The sequence below is a fragment of the Perna viridis genome, chromosome 2 (assembly GCF_037379345.1).
Source record: "Perna viridis isolate PV_CMFRI_1.1 ecotype Kerala chromosome 2, ASM3737934v1, whole genome shotgun sequence".
Taxonomy (NCBI): Eukaryota; Metazoa; Mollusca; class Bivalvia; order Mytilida; family Mytilidae; genus Perna; species Perna viridis.
In genome coordinates this window covers 10,882,981-10,905,810 of record NC_142446.1, presented here as the reverse complement: position 1 = coordinate 10,905,810, position 22,830 = coordinate 10,882,981, and the positions used below count along the sequence as shown (strand labels likewise).

At 33.4% G+C, this 22,830-nt stretch overlaps 1 protein-coding gene across 4 annotated transcripts in view; it reads right to left on the bottom strand.

Annotated features, from left to right (window-relative positions):
• The window catches only part of LOC148623616 (kinesin-like protein KIF16B), a 35,313-nt gene extending 20,276 nt beyond the window's left edge, over positions 1-15,037 (bottom strand). For all 4 annotated transcript variants that reach the window (XR_015919463.1, XM_088565554.1, XM_088565556.1 and 1 more), the window contains exons 1-13: positions 14,894-15,037; positions 14,737-14,803; positions 14,085-14,207; positions 12,288-12,404; positions 8,374-8,406; positions 7,823-7,881; positions 6,926-7,038; positions 6,373-6,442; positions 5,660-5,732; positions 2,344-2,411; positions 1,161-1,261; positions 561-677; positions 118-215 (exon numbers count right to left, since the gene is read on the bottom strand). Coding sequence is in view for 3 of the 4 variants with exons in the window: in XM_088565554.1 (XP_088421680.1) it covers positions 118-215; positions 561-677; positions 1,161-1,261; positions 2,344-2,411; positions 5,660-5,732; positions 6,373-6,442; positions 6,926-7,038; positions 7,823-7,881; positions 8,374-8,406; positions 12,288-12,404; positions 14,085-14,207; positions 14,737-14,803; positions 14,894-14,940 (1,086 nt within the window). In the remaining variant the exon portion in view is untranslated. The remainder of the gene's footprint in view (positions 1-117; positions 216-560; positions 678-1,160; positions 1,262-2,343; positions 2,412-5,659; positions 5,733-6,372; positions 6,443-6,925; positions 7,039-7,822; positions 7,882-8,373; positions 8,407-12,287; positions 12,405-14,084; positions 14,208-14,736; positions 14,804-14,893) is intronic.
• Positions 15,038-22,830: the final 7,793 nt, after the last annotated feature.

Genomic DNA, 22,830 nt, shown 5'->3' with positions numbered 1-22,830 from the left:
AAAACATAAAACAAGATCCACATTTACATAAACTTTATCACAAAATGTAGTTGAGACATTATAGACTTGTAATTGGGAATACAATAATTAAATAGACATCTATGATTTTACAGTTACCTCGTTTTTTGTGGGTTTGTTCACAATGTTTTTCGCTCCTACAGCATATCGTAATGTTCTCAGTGTTTCATTATAATTGATATCAGCCGGAGAAATTGCTTTAAAAAAGATTTTATTTTAAATAAGATATACAGTTTAACCCTTAGGAATTACTGATTCTTATATACGATTTTGCGTTGTAATTTTGTGTTAAAGAAATTCAAATATGTTGTTTTGAAAGTTTTCTAGTAGTTGAATCTGTTCTTTCAAGTTATGTGTATCTTATTTTGATAAAATAATGCGCATTAATTCTACGTATTTTTTCTCACTCCGACAAACATTTTATTATTTTTTATCAATGCAGAGGCGACTTTTTCATAAATCTGACATTGAGAAATTAGTTTCTTTTTTCAAGGTTGAAGTTTGAACATTTTTGAGTAAGCAAATAATGAGGAATTACATACTTGCTATCATAAATGTCTTTGCATTTCCACCAAGTGAGTCTTTTAACAGCCATGTTAACTTAGAATCTCGGTATGGTATAAACACTTTCTTCTCGGCATCTGGTTCAGATGACTTCGCTTCAAAAAAATATTTCAATCTGGTTTTTTGAGCAATTTTATGCTTCCTGTTTATATTGTAAATTGCCGAAAACAATCATTATGGAAGCGGGAGGTTTAATTTATCGCGCTATAAAACCTGGCTTAACCCACCATTTCCATAAGAGTTGCCTGTTCCAAGTCAGGAACATTGCGGTAGTTTCCAACTACCCGGTGTTTACCTCGATATTGCCATTTGTTGTATGGACTTGCCTTTTGGGTAATCTTTATTTCTATTGCCAAGAGTTTGTCAGTTCGGTAATTTTGCTATTACCCTTCATATATGAATAAATGCCTATAAAACAAATCTTTCTAGGTTTTTCAATCCAATATATAAAGCATTTGTTAAACAAATTCAAGAAATTAAAAGAAAACTACATAATCGAAATCGATAATTAATTGTAACATTGACGGCTTAAACTTTCGATTTCCTGCAGTGCATGGCCGATCAAGTATAAGGATTACCTAATAATGTAATGACTGTCCCCAAGGTCACAAGCGATCTATTGATATTGCCACCTTCTTTAAGTCTCTTTCCTGTAGCCCCAGTAGCATCAGCGCTTTCGCTAAAGAAAAAGTTACCGTTTGTGAAAGACACCTTTTGACAGGGTTATTGTCTTTGTTTAAGGTTAAAAGTATTGTTTGCTACTACATCATTGTCACAGATATTGACTGTCATTTTTAGGGTTAAAAATGAAGATAACCACTATATCATTGACTGAAATGTTTTACGTTAAAGAGAAATCAAGGGAACCAAGGTTATAGCGGTAATCAAAAGAATGTAATCCAGGGACAAAGACCAGACATGGAAAACAGACATACACAACAAAGAACATAAAGTAACTAAAATCATACATACAAAGTAACAAAAGTAAATGAGCAACCCGGACTCCACTAAAAACTGGGAGCATGGACCAGGTGCACCAGTAGGGTAAGCGTCCTCTGCTTTTCTAGAAACACCCGCCGAGTTGCTAATAAAAAGTCAAGTCCGGGGTAGACAAACGAGGAAAGGAAAACTATGACCCGTTGAATAAATCAGTTTTCATGGTGCTGATGGATACACTATAACGATCCACGAGTTCATGATGACGACCATAAAACTTCTGTAGTGATGACTTCAATCTTGTAGCAACATAACCCTGTTCAAGAAGCCTATTTGTTAGAGTTCTAGCGCGATACAAAAAGTTTGCGTAGTTTCGGCAAGCTCTGGCATAACGTATGAGTAGTGATATGAACACTCTAAGTGTAGGAGCCGAAAGATGGAGATAACCGCTGTATCATTGACTGAAATGTTCTACGTAAAAGATAACGATAACCGGCGTATCACTGACTGAAATGTTTAACGTTAAAGATTGAGATAACCGCCGTATCGCTGACCGAAATGTTCTACGTGAAAGATGGGAATAACCGCTTTGTGTTTTTATGTTTAAGTAGTATATGATGTTTTATCTACAACACTGAACATGACTTTCTTAGGGAATATGGTATGTTAACCTCTTCCATTACTGGAGGAATTACTTAAATTACAATTACAAAGGCTGGTAAAGTCTTCTGCGACAGTCATCTTATATATGGATCATTCATGGTTTGAATTCCTGCAAATAAAGTCTACTTTCTTGTGAGGCATATTTTTCCTATGATTACCTACCTTCCAGCGAGGTCCACTAGATGAATTCGACTCTGTGTTTCATATGGCATTCCATTGTAAATTCTTGCCTGAAAAAAATAAAATGAACTGAAAATTTGAGATTATACACAGCTTGGCAATACCAGTTTGCGTCCATACATGCCCCTCGGGCAATACCAGTTTGTGTCCACACTTGTTTGTAAAATTTTTCCTATTTAATTCTTACAAAAAAGTAACAGGAGTACACAGGAAAAATTGCAATATATGTTTTCCATATGTTTAGGACCACCATGAAAAATATATATTTGTTTTCAATTAAAATGTAGATATATGGTAATCTCTAAAATATGTATATAGGTGAACAAATGTTTCTCAGATAATATCAATAATTAAAGGTATATGCTTTCATTTGAATTAAGCAAATTTATTAATGGTCAAAAATAGATACACAATGTACTTATATACCGTTCGTAAACATATGTTTTTGCAATTTTTCTTGTGTAGTTTTGATATTATTGTAGTATTATTTTCTCAGCACCTTTGCTGAATTCATGTTTGCAAATAAATGATACATTCAGATTTTTACGTATTATACAGGAAAAAATTAGCTATACGTTAATATGAAATATCTTTAATTAGATTTATATTATTTACGATACTTTATCGTTATATTAGCATCGTTAAGATATGTTATTTGTTGTTTTACTCTATTTTATTACAAGATGTTTGGATATCCCTTGAAGGTTGACCATGAAATGTATATGGCGATGGCGGGCACACCTATCGTTAATTGGAAAATAGTATAATAGTATATTTAGTACACATAAACATCTCAGAATGTGTCGACTTTATTCGCCACACTGCTCCATCGGATCGAAGCTGAATAAGCTGATTTCATCGGTTTCAGAAAAGTGAGGTGGTTTCTCGACTTACTTAGATTTTGCATCGCATCTGTATACGCTTTTTAGCTCACTTGGCCAAAGGCCATGTGAGCTTTTGCCATCACTTGGCGTCCGTCGTCCGTCCGTCCGTCCGTCGTCCGTCCGTCGTCCGTCCGTAAACTTTTACATTTCAATCTTCTTCTCTGAAACCACAGGGCCAAATAAAACCAAACTTGACACAAATGTTCACTGGTATAAGGGGATGAAAGTTTGTGATTTTGGTGCCGATCGGAAATTCAAGATGGCCGCCACCGAGGATCTTAGTTTAACATTGGACCCTATGGGAGAAACATGTAAAAATCTTCTTCTCGGAAACCACTTGACCAAATTAAACAAAACTTGACACAAATGTTCACTGATATGAGCGAATGAAAGTTTGTGATTTTGGTGCCAATCGGAAATTCAAAATGGCCGCCACCGAGGATCTTAGTTTAACATTGGACCCTATGGGAAAAACATGTAAACATCTTCTTCTCGGAAACCACTTGACCAAATTAAACAAAACTTGACACTATTAAATGTTCACTGATATGAGGGGATGAAAGTTTGTGATTTTGGTGGCGATCAGAAATTCAAGATGGCCGCCACCGAGGATCTTAGTTTAACATTGGACCCTATGGGAAAAACATGTAAAAATCTTCTTCTCGGAAACCGCTTGACCAAATTAAACAAAACTTGACACAAATGTTCACTTTTATGAAGGGATGTAAGTTTGTGATTTTGGTGCCAATCGGAAATTCAAAATGGCCGCCACCGAGGATCTTACTTTAACATTGGACCCTATGAGAAAAACATGTAAAAATCTTTTTCTCGGAAACCGCTTGACCAAATGAAACAAAACTGGAAACAAATGATCGTTGGCATGAGGAGATGAAAGCTTGTGATTCTTTTGCCATTTCAAAATGGCTGCCACTGTGGATCTTAACTTAACCAAAGTTTCCGCTCGAGAAAATATACATCTAGAGGTCGCCACATGATCTTCAACAAGTGGGAAATTTCCTCCATGTAGCAAGCTCTAAATTGCCCCAATAAAAACAAAGTGGATAAATCAGTGAACACAATACTGAGGGGGGGGGGCGGGAGGGGGTCTGATCCCGGAATCCCGACTTTATTTTTACTAAATCCCGAAATCCCGAACAACAAAGGAACTTAAAAACTGCTAAAATCCCGATTCCCGGTGGATTTATTTCCCGAAATCCCGGGCTTAATTCTCAGAAATCCCGAAATCCTGAGCTTAAGAACCTCTGATCCCAGCATCCCGAAAAAGGTCCGGCCCTTCCTCAATACTATATCAGTTTATCATTTATGGTAAGAAACTAAAATGTTTTAAAAAAAGACAACTACATGCCAGTGACTATATTTCCTGCCTTGGGACAGGCGCAAACAATATGCAGCGGGGTTAAACTAGTTTTGTTGGATCCAAACCCTCCCCCTCTATACGGTCAAAGGCTAAAATAAATACAAAGTTAGACACACAGTAAAAATCAACCTGAAATACATCCAATTCATTAGAAAAGTACCTCAACAATTATTAACAATAACATAGAAGACAAACAAATGAGGTATAAACAATGAATGCTCGCAGTTACTGAAAGCAAGCTCAGGACACAAATAAGGATGACAAATCTTCAAGCCTCCCAACACAAAAAATATCAGTTACAAAACTTCCAAAGGATTTAGAACTGCAACATCATAGACTATGTTGGTCTAGCAAGAAGTTGTGCAATGACTAAAATGCTAAAATATGAATGATTAAGTTATAATGTAATGATCTAATAAGAGTATCAATATTTTTTCCTACAAAGACAAGGTTTAATGATCTGACAACAATGTCGAATTTATATCCTTTATGAATCAGTCTATTTAAATAATTCTTAAGATTTGATGGACATTGTTTGCATTTATGTGCCTTGTAAACTATATTTCCATACAAAACTGGATGTGAAATGCCTAGTTTAATAAGATTAGTTTTTTAGCAAAGTAATCATGTTGGAGGCTAAGAAACGCTGTGTTTTGCAGAAATTTCATGGATTCCGCAAAACAATGGCAATTTCTGCATTTGTAAAGGCCTGGTTCCGGATTTTAGTATGTTGGGGTTGCAAACTATGCATTATGTCCCCTTTCCAACCTGTCCCATGCAATAATTCCTGTTTACCAATGCTTTAAATTGCAAGAAAATCTTCATCTAAGGAAAATTCCTTGTAAATTTACGCAAAATTATATGAAATATTTAGCAAGTAATTAAACCAGGTGAGCGATACAGGCTCACGTGAGCCTCTGGTTGTAGATGCAGTCAACCAGCTTTTATTTTTTTTTAAATATTTCACTTTCATGCAAAGAGCATTGGGGCAAGATTAGCCAGTCATCTCTCTTTTCGTGTTTAGATAAACCTTTACCTGTGTAAATATAAGAGTGAATATCGCATGTGACCTGCTACTGACATCATTCATATTCGTTGGTGCTGTACACCTGAAATGTTGAAATATATGACTTGTAAAATTTTAAGTGAACAGATACGTTTCAAGGTGGAAATATTGCTAATCAAGGGGCAATATTACTCCAGATAAAGCAAGTCAGAATTATTCGTTATTTTAGTCTTTCAGTCTTACATGAGTTACAAATAATTTTGTAGGATTGGCTGATAGATTTAATTTAAAAAAGATTGTTATATGCACGCTATATACATAGAATCAAGTGTGTTGTTTATAGGCCATTGATCATTATTATTCTCTTTTAGTGGTTATTTCGCCGTATATGTAATCAGTAAGTTCAAATGTGAATATAAAACGTTTCAACAGTACTAAAAAGTTAAATTTGATTCGTCGATCCATAACATTAATATGTATTTCTCGTCATATATTTAAACTAAAACTTCTACGAGTATAATTAATGAATTTTTTTACCGCAGCACACATAATGAATTTAATCATCGTCTCCTCATCTCGGTGATTCCCATGCAACTAGCGTATTCACACGAAAATCGCTTATTCGCACTTTGTAAATAAGAAGCGTTTCTGAATGAATTAAAACACAATGGTCATTGCACATAATTAGCAATAATGTCTTGTAAGCATTATTTAAACGATTCATAATAAATTGCAATGACTACCTGTTCACTTCACCTCTTCTGACTATATCTAATGCATCCTCATCGTCCACAGCTATGTGATGTGAAAGCCCTAGAATTGTTAAATGTACAATAATACTATCGTGACTAATATGCAATATTAAAAGACTAACGTTCGAATATAAGCCTTATATAATCAAAGTTGCCTATACAATATTAAAAAAAATACAAAAGTGCGCCAATACATGATTTAGCCGTCCAATAGGGACTTAAGCCGTCCAATACGGGTTTTTACCTGTTCAATACGTCATATTGAGCTGGTTGAGATACATATTGGCCTAGGCCAATATGACGCCTAGGACTAGTTGGTCAATAAAGGTATAATTTCGTAAGATTTCCATATTGGCCGAGTTATTTGCCCTCGGCTAGCCTCGAACCAATAACTTCACCAATATGGAAAACATTACGCAATAATACTATAGTTTTATGACAATGATATCCAGTATTAATAGTTAATGTGGTAGAAAACAAATGGCATTACATCGTTTTAAGTTAGTCAACTCTATATTTCATCGAACAAGGCGTTTGATATTACCTTCGACAAAAGGTCCATGTTTCGGATGTTCCCTGACACGTAGTCCTGCCCCAGGTCTGTTGTCTGATGTTTCCAACAAATCTCTTACTTTCTCGTTGTATATTTCCATGAAGCTATTGTATTTGTCACAAATGGGTAAATAAAAATAAAAACGAGGGGTAAATTGGTGTTTTTATGATAAGTTTGTTTTCGATACATTTACAATAGTTTATCTTCAAGCGTTGTACTCGTTCTATTTGGGCACAGCTATTTATTTACACTGGACAATAGTATTTAATATGATTTTTAACAGAAGTTCATGTATTTTTAGATTTCTTATGTTATTAAACCTTAAGTAAATATATAACCCTCCAAAAGGCATCTCTAGTCTATTTATGAAACTCTCTTACGTCTCAATTACAAAAAAGCCTGAGGCAATCGTTGTCTCTCTGTCTGTCCTTTTTTTCTCATGGCTGTTGTACGTTGAGGTAAGTAGCACTCCAGATAAGAATCGTGCAAAGTGTGATTAATGGTTGGAAAGCCTACAGAAATTTATTTTTGACATTTTGTTTTAAATATTGCAATAAACAGAAACTTTCATATAGCCCCTGTTCTTGAGAGATATAAATTAAAAAGAATGCACTAAATAATTCAAAATTAAGGGAGATAACTCTGTAAATTAGACTGTTATATAAAAAAAAAAACTATTGAATTTTTTTATGTTATTTAACTCATATCATATTCATATCATTATAAGACCCATAAAGACAAAAATCAAAATGTTGAGCATTTTTGGAGATGTATCACATATAAAAGAAATTGCATGATTCTTACGAAGACTGCCACTTGAATAATTTTAACTTTCATTGTGCTCTACACAGTTTCAAATGTATGTTATAAAGAAGATAACCATTTTACCTGATTTCTACCCTGTATGTAGCTGATTCATCATCTCGGTTCATTTTTTGAAATAAATCCTATAGAAAAATAGAAATAATAACCAACATGTTTTTTTTTCTATTTCTTTCGTAATTTGACATCAATTCTATATTTAACTGATAGCATAACTCCGTCCTGAAAATACAATGGAGATCCCTATCCAATGACGCCAGTGTAAGATCATCGCACTTTCTAAGATAAAAGTAAAGGACCGATTATATCAATAATTTTCGTATATGTGTTAAAAGTCAGAAATAGTCAATTTCCTGTTTAATCATGTGTTCTGAATGACGAAGAACATTGTATCAATCAGGTTTCATGTAAATGAACAATCCTGTGGAAGAATATAAACCACAGATGTTCCATCGTACAATTGTCAAAATCCACTCTAAGTGTCAGGTGAGGGAGCATGACGAGGACTTAATACCAATAACGATGTATCCTCCAAACAACAAAGGATCAAAACATCAAAGTATGAACTTCATAAGGAGAGGTTTTATTTGAATAAATAATAACGTGTTACAGCTTACTTCACAGATTCTTGGAATAAGACCTCTATTTTCCTGAAAGAAATAAGTAAGCGTCTACATTCATGTGAAATTACCAAGATATAATATCTCTGTTTTTTTGTTTTTGTTTTTGTTTTTGTTTTTTCTTGTTTTCGTTTTTGTTTTTGTTTTTGTTTTTTCTTTATTCTTAATTCTTTTTTTTTTATATTTTTTTTTGTTGTTGTTGCTTTGTTTTGTATGTTGTTTTTTTCTTATTTCTTTTTTTTTTTGTTTATTTATTTATTTATTTTTTTTATTTTTTTTATTTATTTTTTTTTTTAGTTTTTTATGTGTTTGTTTGTTTGGGGTTTTTTTATTTTATTTTTCGGCATCTATAAAACAAAGCCAAGGAATTAGCTACCGGAAAAATGCAACAAAAGTTTTGTTTCACAAAAAACCAAGATCATTCAAATTTTGAGCGTTGTTTACCCGTCGTTTTGAATAGAATATTTCTTTTTATTAAATGATAAGCGCCAGAGTAAGAAGGTTTTGTTTATAATTCACCATTTATCAGTCTTATAAGGTAAGATTATACGTTAAACCATAACACATGTGCAAGATAACGAAACCCCAACTTAATAACACCACAAACTTAATTCTTTTTGTTTGCCAAAAAATAAATGCAGCATTGAATGGCGTTTGACAATAGCAAAATTAGCAAACCATTAGAAAAATATTATTTCCTTGGTCTTTTACAACTTATAGCAAGATATTTCTTTAAACATACATGTCGGATTTATTTTAATTGTAACTATTTGCTAGATTATCTGTAATGCCAACGATCAGGTGAGTTTTTACTTTAAGTAGTAGTCTTCTTAAGAATCATGCAAGTTTTGTAATATGTGACATACCCCCAAAAAAGGCGTTTTTATTTTTGTAATTAAGATTTACTCTTCTGTAATAGGAATAATTTATAACAATTCATTCCAATTTGTCTGCTCATAGGAGATAATCTCCATCGGAAATCCAACAGTTTCTATTGTACTTCAGTGTCAATTAAAGAGTTATTTCCCTTAAATTTTAATTCTACTGTACACTGTATTTTTTTTTTATCTTTTTTTATCTAAGAAGAAGGGTTATATGAAAAGCCACATGTAATTTCTTTTTACTATAACATTTTAAACAAAATATCAAAAATAAATAATATGTAGGCTTTCAAATTTCGCATGGTTCTTATTTTGAGAAAGATAATACTAAAAACAACCATATACAGTTTGCTTTAAGGACTACATGTAACCACTCTTCAACATTGGAACTAAATGCATAGGAAAATCGAGATAGAAAAATAGTCTACAAGAAGCAAAACATGGAATTCAAATAGTAAGATCAGATCTAGCACCGAGAAGTTCTACAATGTATAACATAAAGAATGAAGCCACGGTATTTTAGGGAATTTGAATTTTGTGGTGCTGAAAATATCGGTAAACGATCTATGATGTAAGTCTGACTGTACGGTCGAAGAAATCCCAAGGATATATTTGGCTCACCAGCAGTGTCTTAACAAAACACATTCACATTAAATAGCATTTGCATGCTATAGTATCAGTACAAAGAATAATTTACATCAATCAATCATTATTCATTGTTTTAAAAGACACTGAGTATTTTTAAACCAAGGACAGATATCTGAAAAAGAATTTGGAAAGAGACCTTTTGAGACACATTTCTTCATACTCCTGATTCAGGAGTCTGTTACGCAGAGACATGATGTACAAATGACGTTCAAGAAAATCATAGTAGTTAGTACTTGCTTTAGCGTAGCGAATCAATTGTGAAATATAAACACCATGTGCAGGAGATAAAGGTATATTGCTGCAAGGGTATGGAAAAGGGCTTCGACCAACTTTCCCAGTTTTATGTTCATTGAAACGTACTAACAAGTAAATGACATAATTATGCCATTAAATACGTCACGAAACGATGATATATTTGGTTGATTGGGAAACACCTGGAAAATAGGTGAAACAACATGAACTTTTAAATACGGACACTACATAATAATAAAGTTGTAATACGCTACATAACGTTAACTGTTTTCGTGTCATATATTTTTAGCGAAAAAGTTCTTTTTTCACCTAAAAGCCCCTTACCAACCACCTAGTGCTTATAGAAAAATACATAAATTTGCAACAAAAATTTTCAGCGATTTTTGTTGCAAGTTTATGTACTTTTCATCTACCTAAATTTTCACAAATTTGCATTTTCTGGACCTATAAGAGTAAAATTTTCGGAAATGTGGACACTTTTTGAAATTTGTCCTACTTATGGTCAGAATCCTGGTCATTTAGAATTTTAAAACTAAAGTCTTCTCTTTTATCATAAATCTTAGTACTGAGATGACACTGATGTCGAAATCGAGATGTAGGTCAAAAACAAAGATGCTGAACAAGCTGTTCCTGTATACATCTTTGTCAAAAGTAGTATGTTTGTATATGGCATTACCTGGAATGTTATTGTCAATGCCCAATTCCCTGATAAAGCAATTGATGTAATGGGCTTTACAAACAAATACAATGTTGCATGAAGCTGTGTCCACAGGGGCGATAACAGATTTGTCATGCGGTAAGGAAAGGCATTAAAGTGCGTCATAATCTTTGAGTACAGACTGTTTTGTATATTGACACACTTCTTGAGATTGTCAAAACGATTCCGTATCAACAATCGGATTTTACGTATCCCATCTGACAAGGAATTGACGGGTGCTTCTTGTTCCCTTACGTCGTATTTGGCCATGGCAACATTTATTTCTGAGATAGGTGTTAAGCAACTTCATTAAATTGATTTCACTGTTACCTGGACTAGATAAACTGAAGATAAGGTAAACAATACAGCAAAAAAGTTAAAACACCTGCAATATGAACTCCCACAAATCACCATCAGGTGTTCTGGAAGGGCAATCAAGTGCTGTTCCATAAACTATTTAAAATATGTCTGTACAAAAATGTTTATAGTTTTTTTATTGCTGTTCGACGGATAAACTTTGTCTACAGAAATTTAACTTAATTAACAGTTGATGAAGAATGCAATATTCATAAAATAAAATTTACTCATTCAAGAACTTGAAAATGTGTTTTTATGACTGAAAACTCTTTTTGTGAATTTCGGTATAAATTGGTCACTGTCTTTACTGAGCTAGCACTGGACTTTAACAAAAATGTGTTTTAAATGCATCATTTATGACTCCTTTTAAAATAGGTCGACAAAAATCTGTTTCGGGTAGTGGCTATAGTGTCAAATGGTCACCTCTTATCTTTGAGGTAGATGACTGATTACGATAACAAAACTGAATTGTTGACTACTCTTTTACATACTTTCAAAAAGTAATTAAAGGCTTTGCTAAAACATGTAAATCTGTGTCAAATTCCGTTGGCAAAAAATCATTGTAGGATTGTAATCATAATCAGACTGGTGTGGTCAGTGACATAGAGTGCCTCATTAAAATATTAAAAACCTGACCACCATCTATGGCACAAAAAATATTGTCATCTTCAAAATGTCTTCCCCGGATCTCGAAAGAAACATAGAATATTATTTATTTTAGTAATGAATCATAGTTTGATTCAGTTTATTGACAAGCGTAACCGTGCAGTTATTAAAATTTTGTATGCAATGTATTTCTTTAATAGTCATCATTAAAGTGTCATATAAATAGTGTGACATCATACAAAAAAACAGTTTAATCTAATTAGAGTTGTTGCTAAAAAGATATCAAGAATAATGACTAATGATGCAAAAAAAGTTATTATGTGACTAATATGAGCCGAAGTTAAAATATTATTCTTTAAAGTTTTATGTGGCTAATATGAGCCGAAGTTAAAATATTATTTTTATATGTATTTAAAAACGAAAGTGGATAAAGACAAAATCAAACTATTTGTTATTGACGTTTTACTAACTTGTGTTCCTATCATTGTGTAGGTTTTGCCCGATCCAGGTTGACCATAAGCAAATGCACATGCGTTGTAACCGTCATAAGCAGAGGACACGATATCTGTTCCAAACTGATGGAATAGCTGAAATCAGTATAAAAAGTTATTAAGAACTATCATTGCATTTTGTAATAAGACAATTTTTGTTGATTCCATTGATTTGATTTTCTAATGAAAATGTTATCCTAAATTCAGGATCTGACATTGATTTCTGAGGGGTTGGTTCATCTTTCTTCAATGTGTGAGAGTGTGTGGGAATGAGTATATATTTGAAAGAGAAGACGTGGAAACGGGAAATGTGCCAAAGAGAAAGCAACAATGTACAAAAAAGATTTAAAATTGAGTTTGGTGAAAAAATTTTATGTAACTGACAGTAACCACTATAAACATAGAAAAAAGTGGCTGTCCCGTCCGCGATCTCCTGAATGTTGTGGCAAATATGTATTACACACCACGCCATCCAAAATGAAGTTTAGAAGTGCAAGAAGTCGCCACTCAAGAGTTATTGCTTAATTGTTGATATTCCAATGTTGATATTAGTATAGTGTTATAATTCTTGCATTGTTTATATTCCGATGTCGGTATCAATATGCATTTATTGTTAAAATTCCAATGTTGATATACATTTTTCCAAAATATCTATTGTTTTAACAAACCAAATAAAAAACAGTACATGTTGTCGACTGCATAACTGATAAGGAGAGATAGTTGTAATGCAATGTGACTTTAATAAATTCTAGAGTAATGTAGAAGATGCTACATGATGTGTGTGTTTGATAATAATATTACGTAAATGATAGAAGTTCAATTAAGTTTCTTTTTAATTGCATTTTCATATGTGACGTTGACGACTGTGACCAATAAGGTTTTTAAAAAAGTTTTTTTTTTCAAAATTCGGTCAAATTTTAATCAACAAATTAGAATTCAGATGGCACCATCAATTAATAAAAAAATCTGTGAAAATGTCTGGCTACTTTCCATCAATTTGATTTTTCTCGTATTTAAGCCTATTATGCCGTTTTTATTTCCTTCTATTAATTTTATATCTGTTAGTTTTTTTCTTTTGTTTTTTTGGTGGGGGGGTACTCTTGGTTAGGAATATGAATTATCACTTTAGGCTAGAAACCACTAATTCTGTTTCCCATTGCTCCATGTATTATATTGACCGTCAAAGGCTTCTCAAATATTTACCTTAACTTTAACCTGCTCATAACCATGTATCACCTGAAACCTACATGTCTCAGGGTATATCAGTCTAGAGGACACAAGGGGTTAGAAGACCTGCAGTGAAGAACTGACATTCGGAACTCACCCACCCCTAAAATAGTAACTGGAATTCTCAAAATTCTCTATTTAGCTACTCTATATATCTAGAGTATATATAGAGTAGTTTTTTATATCTCCAAAAAAATTTATAACTATCAAAAGTAGGCAAATTTGGACTCAAAATAATCAAAATAAATTTATCTTTCAGCAAAAGTTCCATTCATGTGAAAAGTGATTTCAAGATTTTGAATAATAGCATGACAAAGGGGATATTTTTTGTCCGCGTAGTACCTCAAGGGGGATTTTGTTTGTTTGTTTGTTTGTTTGTTTGTTTTTTGTTTTTGTTTTTGTTTTTTGTTTTGTTTTGGTTATATCTTGTAGCGATTTCGTGCGATATATTGAGAAGTATTTTTTTAATAAAAACTTAAAACATGTTTTATTCTCTACAAGAATATTTAGGGATTTAAATAACAACGGTGTAAAAGTAAAAATTATTACCTTTTCCTGAGAACAGAAGTTAGACAAGTCTTTATCCACTGACCAGAAGATGTAATTGAAGGAGAACTCTTTCATCCGCGTTGCTTCTCTTGCAATATCGCCTTCACATCCGACTTCCGGTATCTTACATGGAATTCAATATCATTATTTTAATGGATTAAGTATGTTGTTAATGGACAATAAACAAAATAGTAAGTATGAAAATTTGGATTAAGTAGACCAGAAATCCCTAACCCTTACATTACATAAAATTTTTAGTCTTGTTAAACTTCTCAGATGTCTAGAATTGTTCATTTACTCTCAGTTTTTAGGATCCTTTGTTGTCAGTTGTTTCATTAGCTTTGCCCTGTACCTAGGTTAGCTCTGGCGCCATCGAAAGCCGATTTGTGAATCTATCTACGTTGCAAAGATGGAAGTCAAAGCATTGATATAATGTCAATTAGTTTTAAATATTTTCTATCTAGAGTCGTCGTACATGATATACATGATAATGAAGAATTTCTTGTGATAATTTTATTCCACACAAATCCTAGTAAAGGCGTGACGTGAGACAGGTGATAATAGCATTGTTGGTTCAAACAAAATAGTATTTTAACAGGTGATAATAGCAATGTTGGTTCAAACAAAATAGTCTTTAATATGTACTAAATACCTTCGTATTGGTCAGAACTATTTTGTCTGTTAAATGTACTGCAATGGAAGAGTTTGCTTCAATCTCCCTAGAAAGAGAAGGTTAGATAGTAAAAACAAAACTATTTTACTAACAATGGAAACTGAGACATTAATTATAACTTTCTTGTTTACTATACCTTTTACTTAGAGGTCTGACTCGTACTGCTACTTTTACAGAGGTCATTGCAGACTTTTAGAAGTTTGATATAGTTTTAAATCCGGCAATCTAACATGACGTTTAACAATCAGTTACACATCCAGTAAAGTATATCAGTTTTTAATATCAATACACTGTATGTTATCTTATCTTAAGCTAACAATGATAACGATATTTCACTTGAAAGTCAGATGCAATGAAATTTTGTCCAAATTTTCTCTCAAAGTGTTTTATATGTTCTGAAATTTGTAATTTTATTAATTTAACATTTATATATACAGTAGTATGGTAATTACAAACCAATATATCGCGACAAGATTCTTTCAAATCTTTTCATCCCAGTGGGGTTGTTGCCTCTTTGACACTTTCACCATTTCCATTCTCGTTATATTTTGTGGTATACAAGGTGATTCAAGCAGATCTAACATGTTTTCCGTATGATCAAGAGTTAAGCCGCTTTTGCTAAACTCGCTTGTGGTGAGAGTGTGTAGCTAGTAGCTAATACCTGGTACGTAGTCCCGGGAACTAGGATAACTATCAACGCTCTCGTTCAAAACCCACCATCGACCCCCATTCTTCATATGTATACAACGATTCTGCTGCAGTTTTGTTGATTTTTCAAAATGGATAGCCATGATCTCGATCGTCCTACCTGTGCAGCTCAAAAGACGTTTTAGAATTAAGCGTGAAACCTGAAAAAGAAAGATGAATCCATAGACAGACATTTAGATATTCCTTTCTCGAGGATCGGATTCATACCCATAGATGTGGAGATCAAAGACTTTACTTCTATAATGTGAAAGTTTGAAGTTAATGATGTGTTTAAAAATATGAACATTTGATATTCTCAATGTTTATCAGCATACATGTATATTTGTTTGCATTTTTTTAATCATAGTAAATTTTCACAGTTTTGTGCGGGCGGAATATGGCAAAATAATGAATAGGACATGTCGGGATCCCCAAATTTTAAGAAAGTTTATGTTTTGGGGTATATCTTCTGTGTTACCGCAGAGATTGGTATTTAATGATATGTAAAATGGTGGTCTTTTTGTTACCATAGAGACCGGTTCCTGAATTGTTACCAATTCGGAATCTTTGAACTTCTTTGAAAACACCGAAGAGTTCGGGTAAATATTTGCTACCGTATCGGGATTCGTGTTCCATGGTCTCTCTTGTCGTGTATGGGCCCAGGATGATTGTAGCTTTTACTGGTACCAGTAAAACAGGGTTATGCTTGCCCCATTACTAAATAAGCGGTCTAAATTTTGTCATCTTGCCATATCCTGTTCACACAATTACTTTCTCACTGTGGCCGTATTTTCCACCTAAATATTGTTTTTTCGATGTCAAATGAATCTTTTGATAATCAGAGTTTGTCTAAAAAAGTACTAATATTCAACCAATCAAGTTCTTCCGTCTGACTTCATCTCAAATAAATAGACCAACTTTCCCCATTGTTTACCCATCGAAAAGTACTCGAGAGGTAGTACTATAATTAGGCCATTAAAATACGTCACGAATGATGTTTGGTTGATCGGGGAATACCCGAGATAACATAACATGAGGTGACGTGTTTGGCTATGTTCATGAGATTATTTATTTTTTATCCAAAAAATAACATTTCTTAATTACAAGCACCTTATTAACCATCTTGCACTATTACATGAAGCGTGTTTCGTAAATAAGGGTAACAATGAAATTAACGAACACTATGCCAACCCGATCTACAATCAAATCCAAAATAAATCTGACAAAACCATCGGAACAGCTGGTACCGCAGTGGTCTTGACTTGGTACAGACATTTCAAACGAAATGGTGGGTTAAATCTAGGTACATACAAACAAAATTCATGTGAATTACTTTCCTGCATTTATACCATACCCTACAAAATTGTTGTTTGGATTGCATGTTTCCCAGTGACGATTACATCACAAATTAGACATTTTTTCTTCTTATTAGTTTCAGTCGAGATTGGGTCCATCTTCGTCAAAATAATTTGTCACTTTGTCAACTGATCACAGAACGGGAAAAATCACATATTGCTCAAGTTGAAAAAGTGTTTCCTTGGAAAGTAATAACTCTAAAATTAGTGTTCAGTTTTAGAGCAAAAATGTTGAAAATACATTTTCTGCACACAATTAGTTATGTTCAAAGGATCAAATGATTAAATTTCGATAAGTAAAGTGGCAAATCATTTTGACAAAGATGGACGAATTTTTGTAGTATATAAATACAGGAAAATAATTCACATGAATTTCGTCTGGACTTATCCTCAGCAATCAAGTAACCTTCGACGACGTTTTAGTGTAAACAGTATTTTATTAGGAAATATGAACATGACAGATACAAATGTAATACAATATAGGGATTGGAAAACAAGTGTTAAACACTTTTAAATTCCTCTCCCATAAAAAGACATTATCAGAGATGGTTATTAGCATATATCAGTTAGATATCAGAAAATGGTGATGATGATAATGATGATCAATTTATACACAATACACAAATTGTTATAAGCAATATGACAAAATCAAAGGATACCACACATTTGAATCAGTACATGCATAAAACAAGAGATTATCGATAGTCTAGACCGTAGATCTAGTAAGAAAATCTTTTAGTAGATAAAATAAATTCTTGAATCACAATAAATTTATCGGAATTCTCATGATCAGAGAGGTTGCTGTCACCAAAGATGATCTTATTGATCGTAATAGGGTCATATGATAATTTAGCAATTATGTTATGTCTGTGATCGTCGAATCTGCTACAGAATAGAAAAAAGTGTTCAGAATTTTCAATTTGTTTACAGTATGAACAAAAAGGATTCTCAACTAAGTTTTTCATGAACAAGTGTGCATTGAGTCCACTACTCAGGGTCCTAATTCTGACATGAAAATTTGCCCCATCCTCTTACCCGCATAATAAAAAAATGGTACATGGTGAGTTTTTCTTAAATATTTTTTAAAACAAGATAACGATGAATCAGCGGGTTGTTGATTCCACAGTCTAGTGGAGGAAGGAAGAAAACTGTGATGATAGTAGCTAGTTCTTGATGAAATATTTACAAGATTGCTGGCATTACGGGTTCCATATGTATGTATTGCTAAAGGACGCTGGGACTAAATTAGAAAGATATGCTAGGGTAGTACTGTTGACCATCTGGTGGAATAATACAAGCTTGTGATTTGTCCGTCTTTCTCTGAACGTCTCCCACCCTGTCTCTCTCAGAAGAACATTTAGACTGGTCAATTTCGAAGCACCAGTTACAATACGTGCTGCTTCATAATTAATCTGCTCCAATCTGTCCTTCATATATTCATGACAATTATCCCAAAAGACGTCGGCATATTCAAGAATGGGACGAATAAAAGAAAAATACATAGTCTCGAGCGATTTTCTGTCTATAAAAAAATTTAATCTACGTAGTCGATTCAGGCGTATAGATGCCTTTTTAATGACCTCATTGACGTGTTCGTTCCAAGAACCGTCACTAGAAAATATAAGACCTAGATGCTTATGAGACTGAACTGTCTTAATGACATTGTCATCCATAAGTAAGCGATGGTGATAGTTGGGGTCAACCTTTCTAGATAGATTCAGTTTTCTTCAGATTAAATGTTACTAACCATCTTTCGGCCCAACGACTAATTCTTAGCATATCAGAATGTAAAGTTATTGATGCCAAAAGAGGGCTGTCAATAATAGCATAAATACTTGTATCATCAGCGAAAAGTTTTATGTTACAACTCACTTCGTCAACGATGTCGGTAATGAAAATTAAAAATAACATAGGACCCAGAATAGAACCCTGATGAACACCAGCGTTTATAGATACCCAAGAAGACTCTTGACCACTTAAAACCACCCTTTGCTTCCGACCATTCAAATAGCTACAAAACCAAGTTAATAAACTACCCGTGATACCCATTTTTGTAACTTATATACCGAACCATTATGCCAAACACGATCGAAAGCTTTACTGATATCGAAAAATACAATGCGAATATCCTTCCCCCGATCTAAAGCTCTCGTAAAAACATCTGATAAGTATAATAGTTGATTGACAGTGGAATCTTTTTGGGTAAAACCAGACTGGTGTTCAGACAGCAGATTACGAATAAAATTTATTACGTATTTATACACACATTTTTCAAAATGTTGCTCAAAATACACAGTAGAGATATAGGACGATAGTTTCCAACACTACTTTTATCGTCCTTTTCAAAAAACAGGGGTAACATTGGCTAGTTTCCATGAACTAGGAAAATACATATTAGTTAAACTCAAATTAAAAATAACACAAAGAGGCTTATGAAGTATATCAAAAGCCATCTTCAACAGCCTAGGACATATGCCATCAGGACCAAGAGCCTTGTTAACATCAATGATTTGAGGTACATCCTTAACATCATCTTCTGTGATATGTATGTTGTTAAGTTGTCTGTCAGGGACAGATTCAATAGCGGGTACGGGTTTATTATCATCAACTTTGTTAGATTGTGAAGAAAAAAAGTTGACGAAAACTTCCGATTTTTCTTGGTCACTATTGACGACAGAATCGCCCAACTTCAATGGAGGAAACTCAGAGTCTCGAGTTTTAAGACCGACTACTCGAGAGGCTGTAATCCACCATTTTTTGACGTCAGAAGTATTAGTTCGCAGGATATTGACCAAACTATCAAGAAAATCCGGTTTCTGTTTTCGAATTAAATTCACTGTACGGTTCCTACAGTGTCTGAAATCGGCCCAATATTCGGGTAGATTTTGATTTTTTTAATTTTATTATGTAATCTACGGCGTTTGCGTATAGCGCGACGCACGGTATTATTCATCCGAGGCGGAGCGGACAGTTATCTCCTTATTTGGGATAGTCTTCAAAGCAGTTTTTAATAAAATATCTGTAAAAGACTCGACGAGAGTATCAACGTTGTTATTAGCATCAGAAATGATAGCATCCCAATCAATAGAACGTAATTTGTCGCGAAACTCGTTTTCATCGCAACGATCATATAACCAAATCCGACGCTTGAAACATATATGTTGCGATTTTTCAATTTTTATAAGTCCATAAGTTGGACAGTGATATCTTGTCATAGAATCGAAAAAAGAATGACCGACATGAACAAGATTGACCAAATCCTCTCGATTCGAAATATCCAGATCTAAACAAGAACTGCTATTTTCTGTATAATGAGTCGGCTCGTTGACTAGTCGAATCATATTATAATTCGTATTGATATTTTTCATACGCGTATTATTGTTTTTTAGATAGTCTTCGTTAAAATCTCCCAAGATGACAATATTGCTAATACCCGTGTCTACAGCCAAGTCAATATAATAAATGAGTGAATGCCAGAATCCGGAGGTCTATGAAAGACTCCTATCAAAACTGTTTGATTTCCCTTAATATTAACCTCAACCCATAAACCTTCTACATCCCTGACAAGGAGGTCCTGCCTTACAGTGGCGGCTAAGTTATTTTTAACATAAATGGCTACGCCCCCCGCCCCTTCTATCAACACGGTCATTTCTAAAGGGAGCAGCTATAATTGTTTTTCTCTAAAACAAGGAGTAATTAAAAAAAAAGAGAGTTAACTCTAGATGAAAGAAAAAAATACATGGTATAAATCATCTGAACATGTTAAACGGCAAGTCGGTCAACATTGACATCAAAACTATTTACTGAGCAAGCATAAATCATCTAACAAAATTTGGGCGTTAAGAGGTAAAAAAAAACTCTACGTACATTTAAGTATGTACTTAAAAGACTGAATTAATATTTAAATACTTACTAAACTGTATTGAAACTTGAAGGAGGAAAGAAGAAAAAAATCCCTCCACGTACATTGCAAGTTTGAGCTTAAGGCAAAAATTTAAATACTTGCTAAGTAAGTGTTATGTCGTAAATTGTGTGGTCGGAGCGGAGAGGTCGAGGGCATGGCATGGCTCTTCGAGATGTCGACTGCCTCCCCGTCGGACACGTTAATATGAACTCTCTTTTTTCGGCTGACATTTTGTTTGTTGGGGAAAACTAGTTCATGGTAGAGTCTTGGTAGAGCGGTGGTGGTTTCTTGCTATGACTCTGGCATACGTGTATTTTTGTTTTGTGTCCGTGGCCCATCGGACACTGCATGCTCTCGAGGCTGGCCTGGTAAATAAAGATATTAAGTTTTTACTCTTTATTGTCCTGAACGTACACAGTGATCAAAATATATTTTTCTTATAATTTAAGCTTAATACTATGTATACTTTTATTTATTTGATTAATATACTTTTTTCGTTTATTTATTTTGATAAATAAGAATTTAATTATTTACATAGTTGCTTTAAATAAAACTTCAACTAAAAACTTTACTTCTAAAATTCTAATTATAAAAGTTAGAAATAAAATATCAAATTTAAATTGTTTACGTACCTGGTAAATTAAGATATTAACTTTTTACTCTTTATTGTCCTGAACGTACACAGTGATACCAGGGCTGGGTTGAACTCCCTTAAAAACCCAGTATCACGTGCTGTCGGACCTGTCTTTATTTACCAATGAAATCTCTTAATTTTATTTAATGACCAAAGATGAATATTCAAAATGCCTGAGTATACATTTGGTTATGTAAGATTACGTTTACTCAAACTTACTTTATCTTTCATGTCTAATACTGTTTTAATTTATTCATCCTTAAACAATGGAAACTATTACCTAGAGCAATTAAATATATTTTACCCATCTCCATAAAGTGTCAGTTGTTTACATAAATTATTTGCAAAACAATTAAGCAAGTACCAAAGAATTAAAACCTATTTAGTCTCCTATCACAGATTATGTATTATTCAATTTTACAAATATTTTGGCTAAATTTACAAATATGTCAAGACATTATCAATTTACTTAAGCTAAAATGCAATTTTATTTAGTTTTATTTTTTGCTGAACCATATACAATTTTACTGCATCACATATCCCTGTTGTTCAAAGAAATTGCTCCTGCAATTTTATTTATTATCAAACATCATATTTTCTTTCCATTGTTACTATTCGATTATCCCTGTTATTCAAGGCTTTGCATATAGCCATCTATTTATTCATAATTTTTGCTGAATCAAATAAAATTTTATGCTTATAATAGCAATTCTTACAGATTAGAATGTTTCTTTTCTCAATAACTCATGTTTCATTTAAATGTACCATTTAAGTATTTCGCTATACATGTATATTTCTACATATTAAGTGGAGTATTTCACTTTTTCGGTAGTTTGCGCGAACCCCAAGACATGCCACGGCGTTTAACTCTCTTTTCTGGAGCAACCCGTATTCTTGGCCGCTTGTTCCGACCCCAAATTCTACCGTGAGTCATACCCTCTGCTTTTTTTTAGTTTTACCCTCGCTTCTTTTAAGTTTTAGTGCAACAAGCTTACAAGCAGTGTGTATATTCAGTCTACAACATATGATTACTGATTAAGATATTTAATTTATAAAAATGTTCCTACACATAAAACTTGTATACGATACCATCACGGTACGGGGATCTGCCCCTTTAGCACTTAACTCTAGTAAACTTGTTAGCAAGACTACTTACCTTATGATACATCCTATACTTGTCCTTATGATGCATCCTATACTTGTCCTTTTGATGCACCCTATACTTGTCCTTATGATGCATCCTATACTTGTCCCTATGATGCATCCTATACTTGTCCTTATGATGCATCCTATACTTGTCCTTATGATGCATCCTATACTTGTCCATATGATGCATCCTATACTTGTCCTTATGATGCATCCTATACTTGTCCTTATGATGCATCCTATACTTGTCCTTTTATGCACATTTTCACACTGTCCTGACGGGACATGTGTCTCTACCTTGTAGGTATTTGCTTCTTATTTATAATGATACATTTAAAAACTCAACA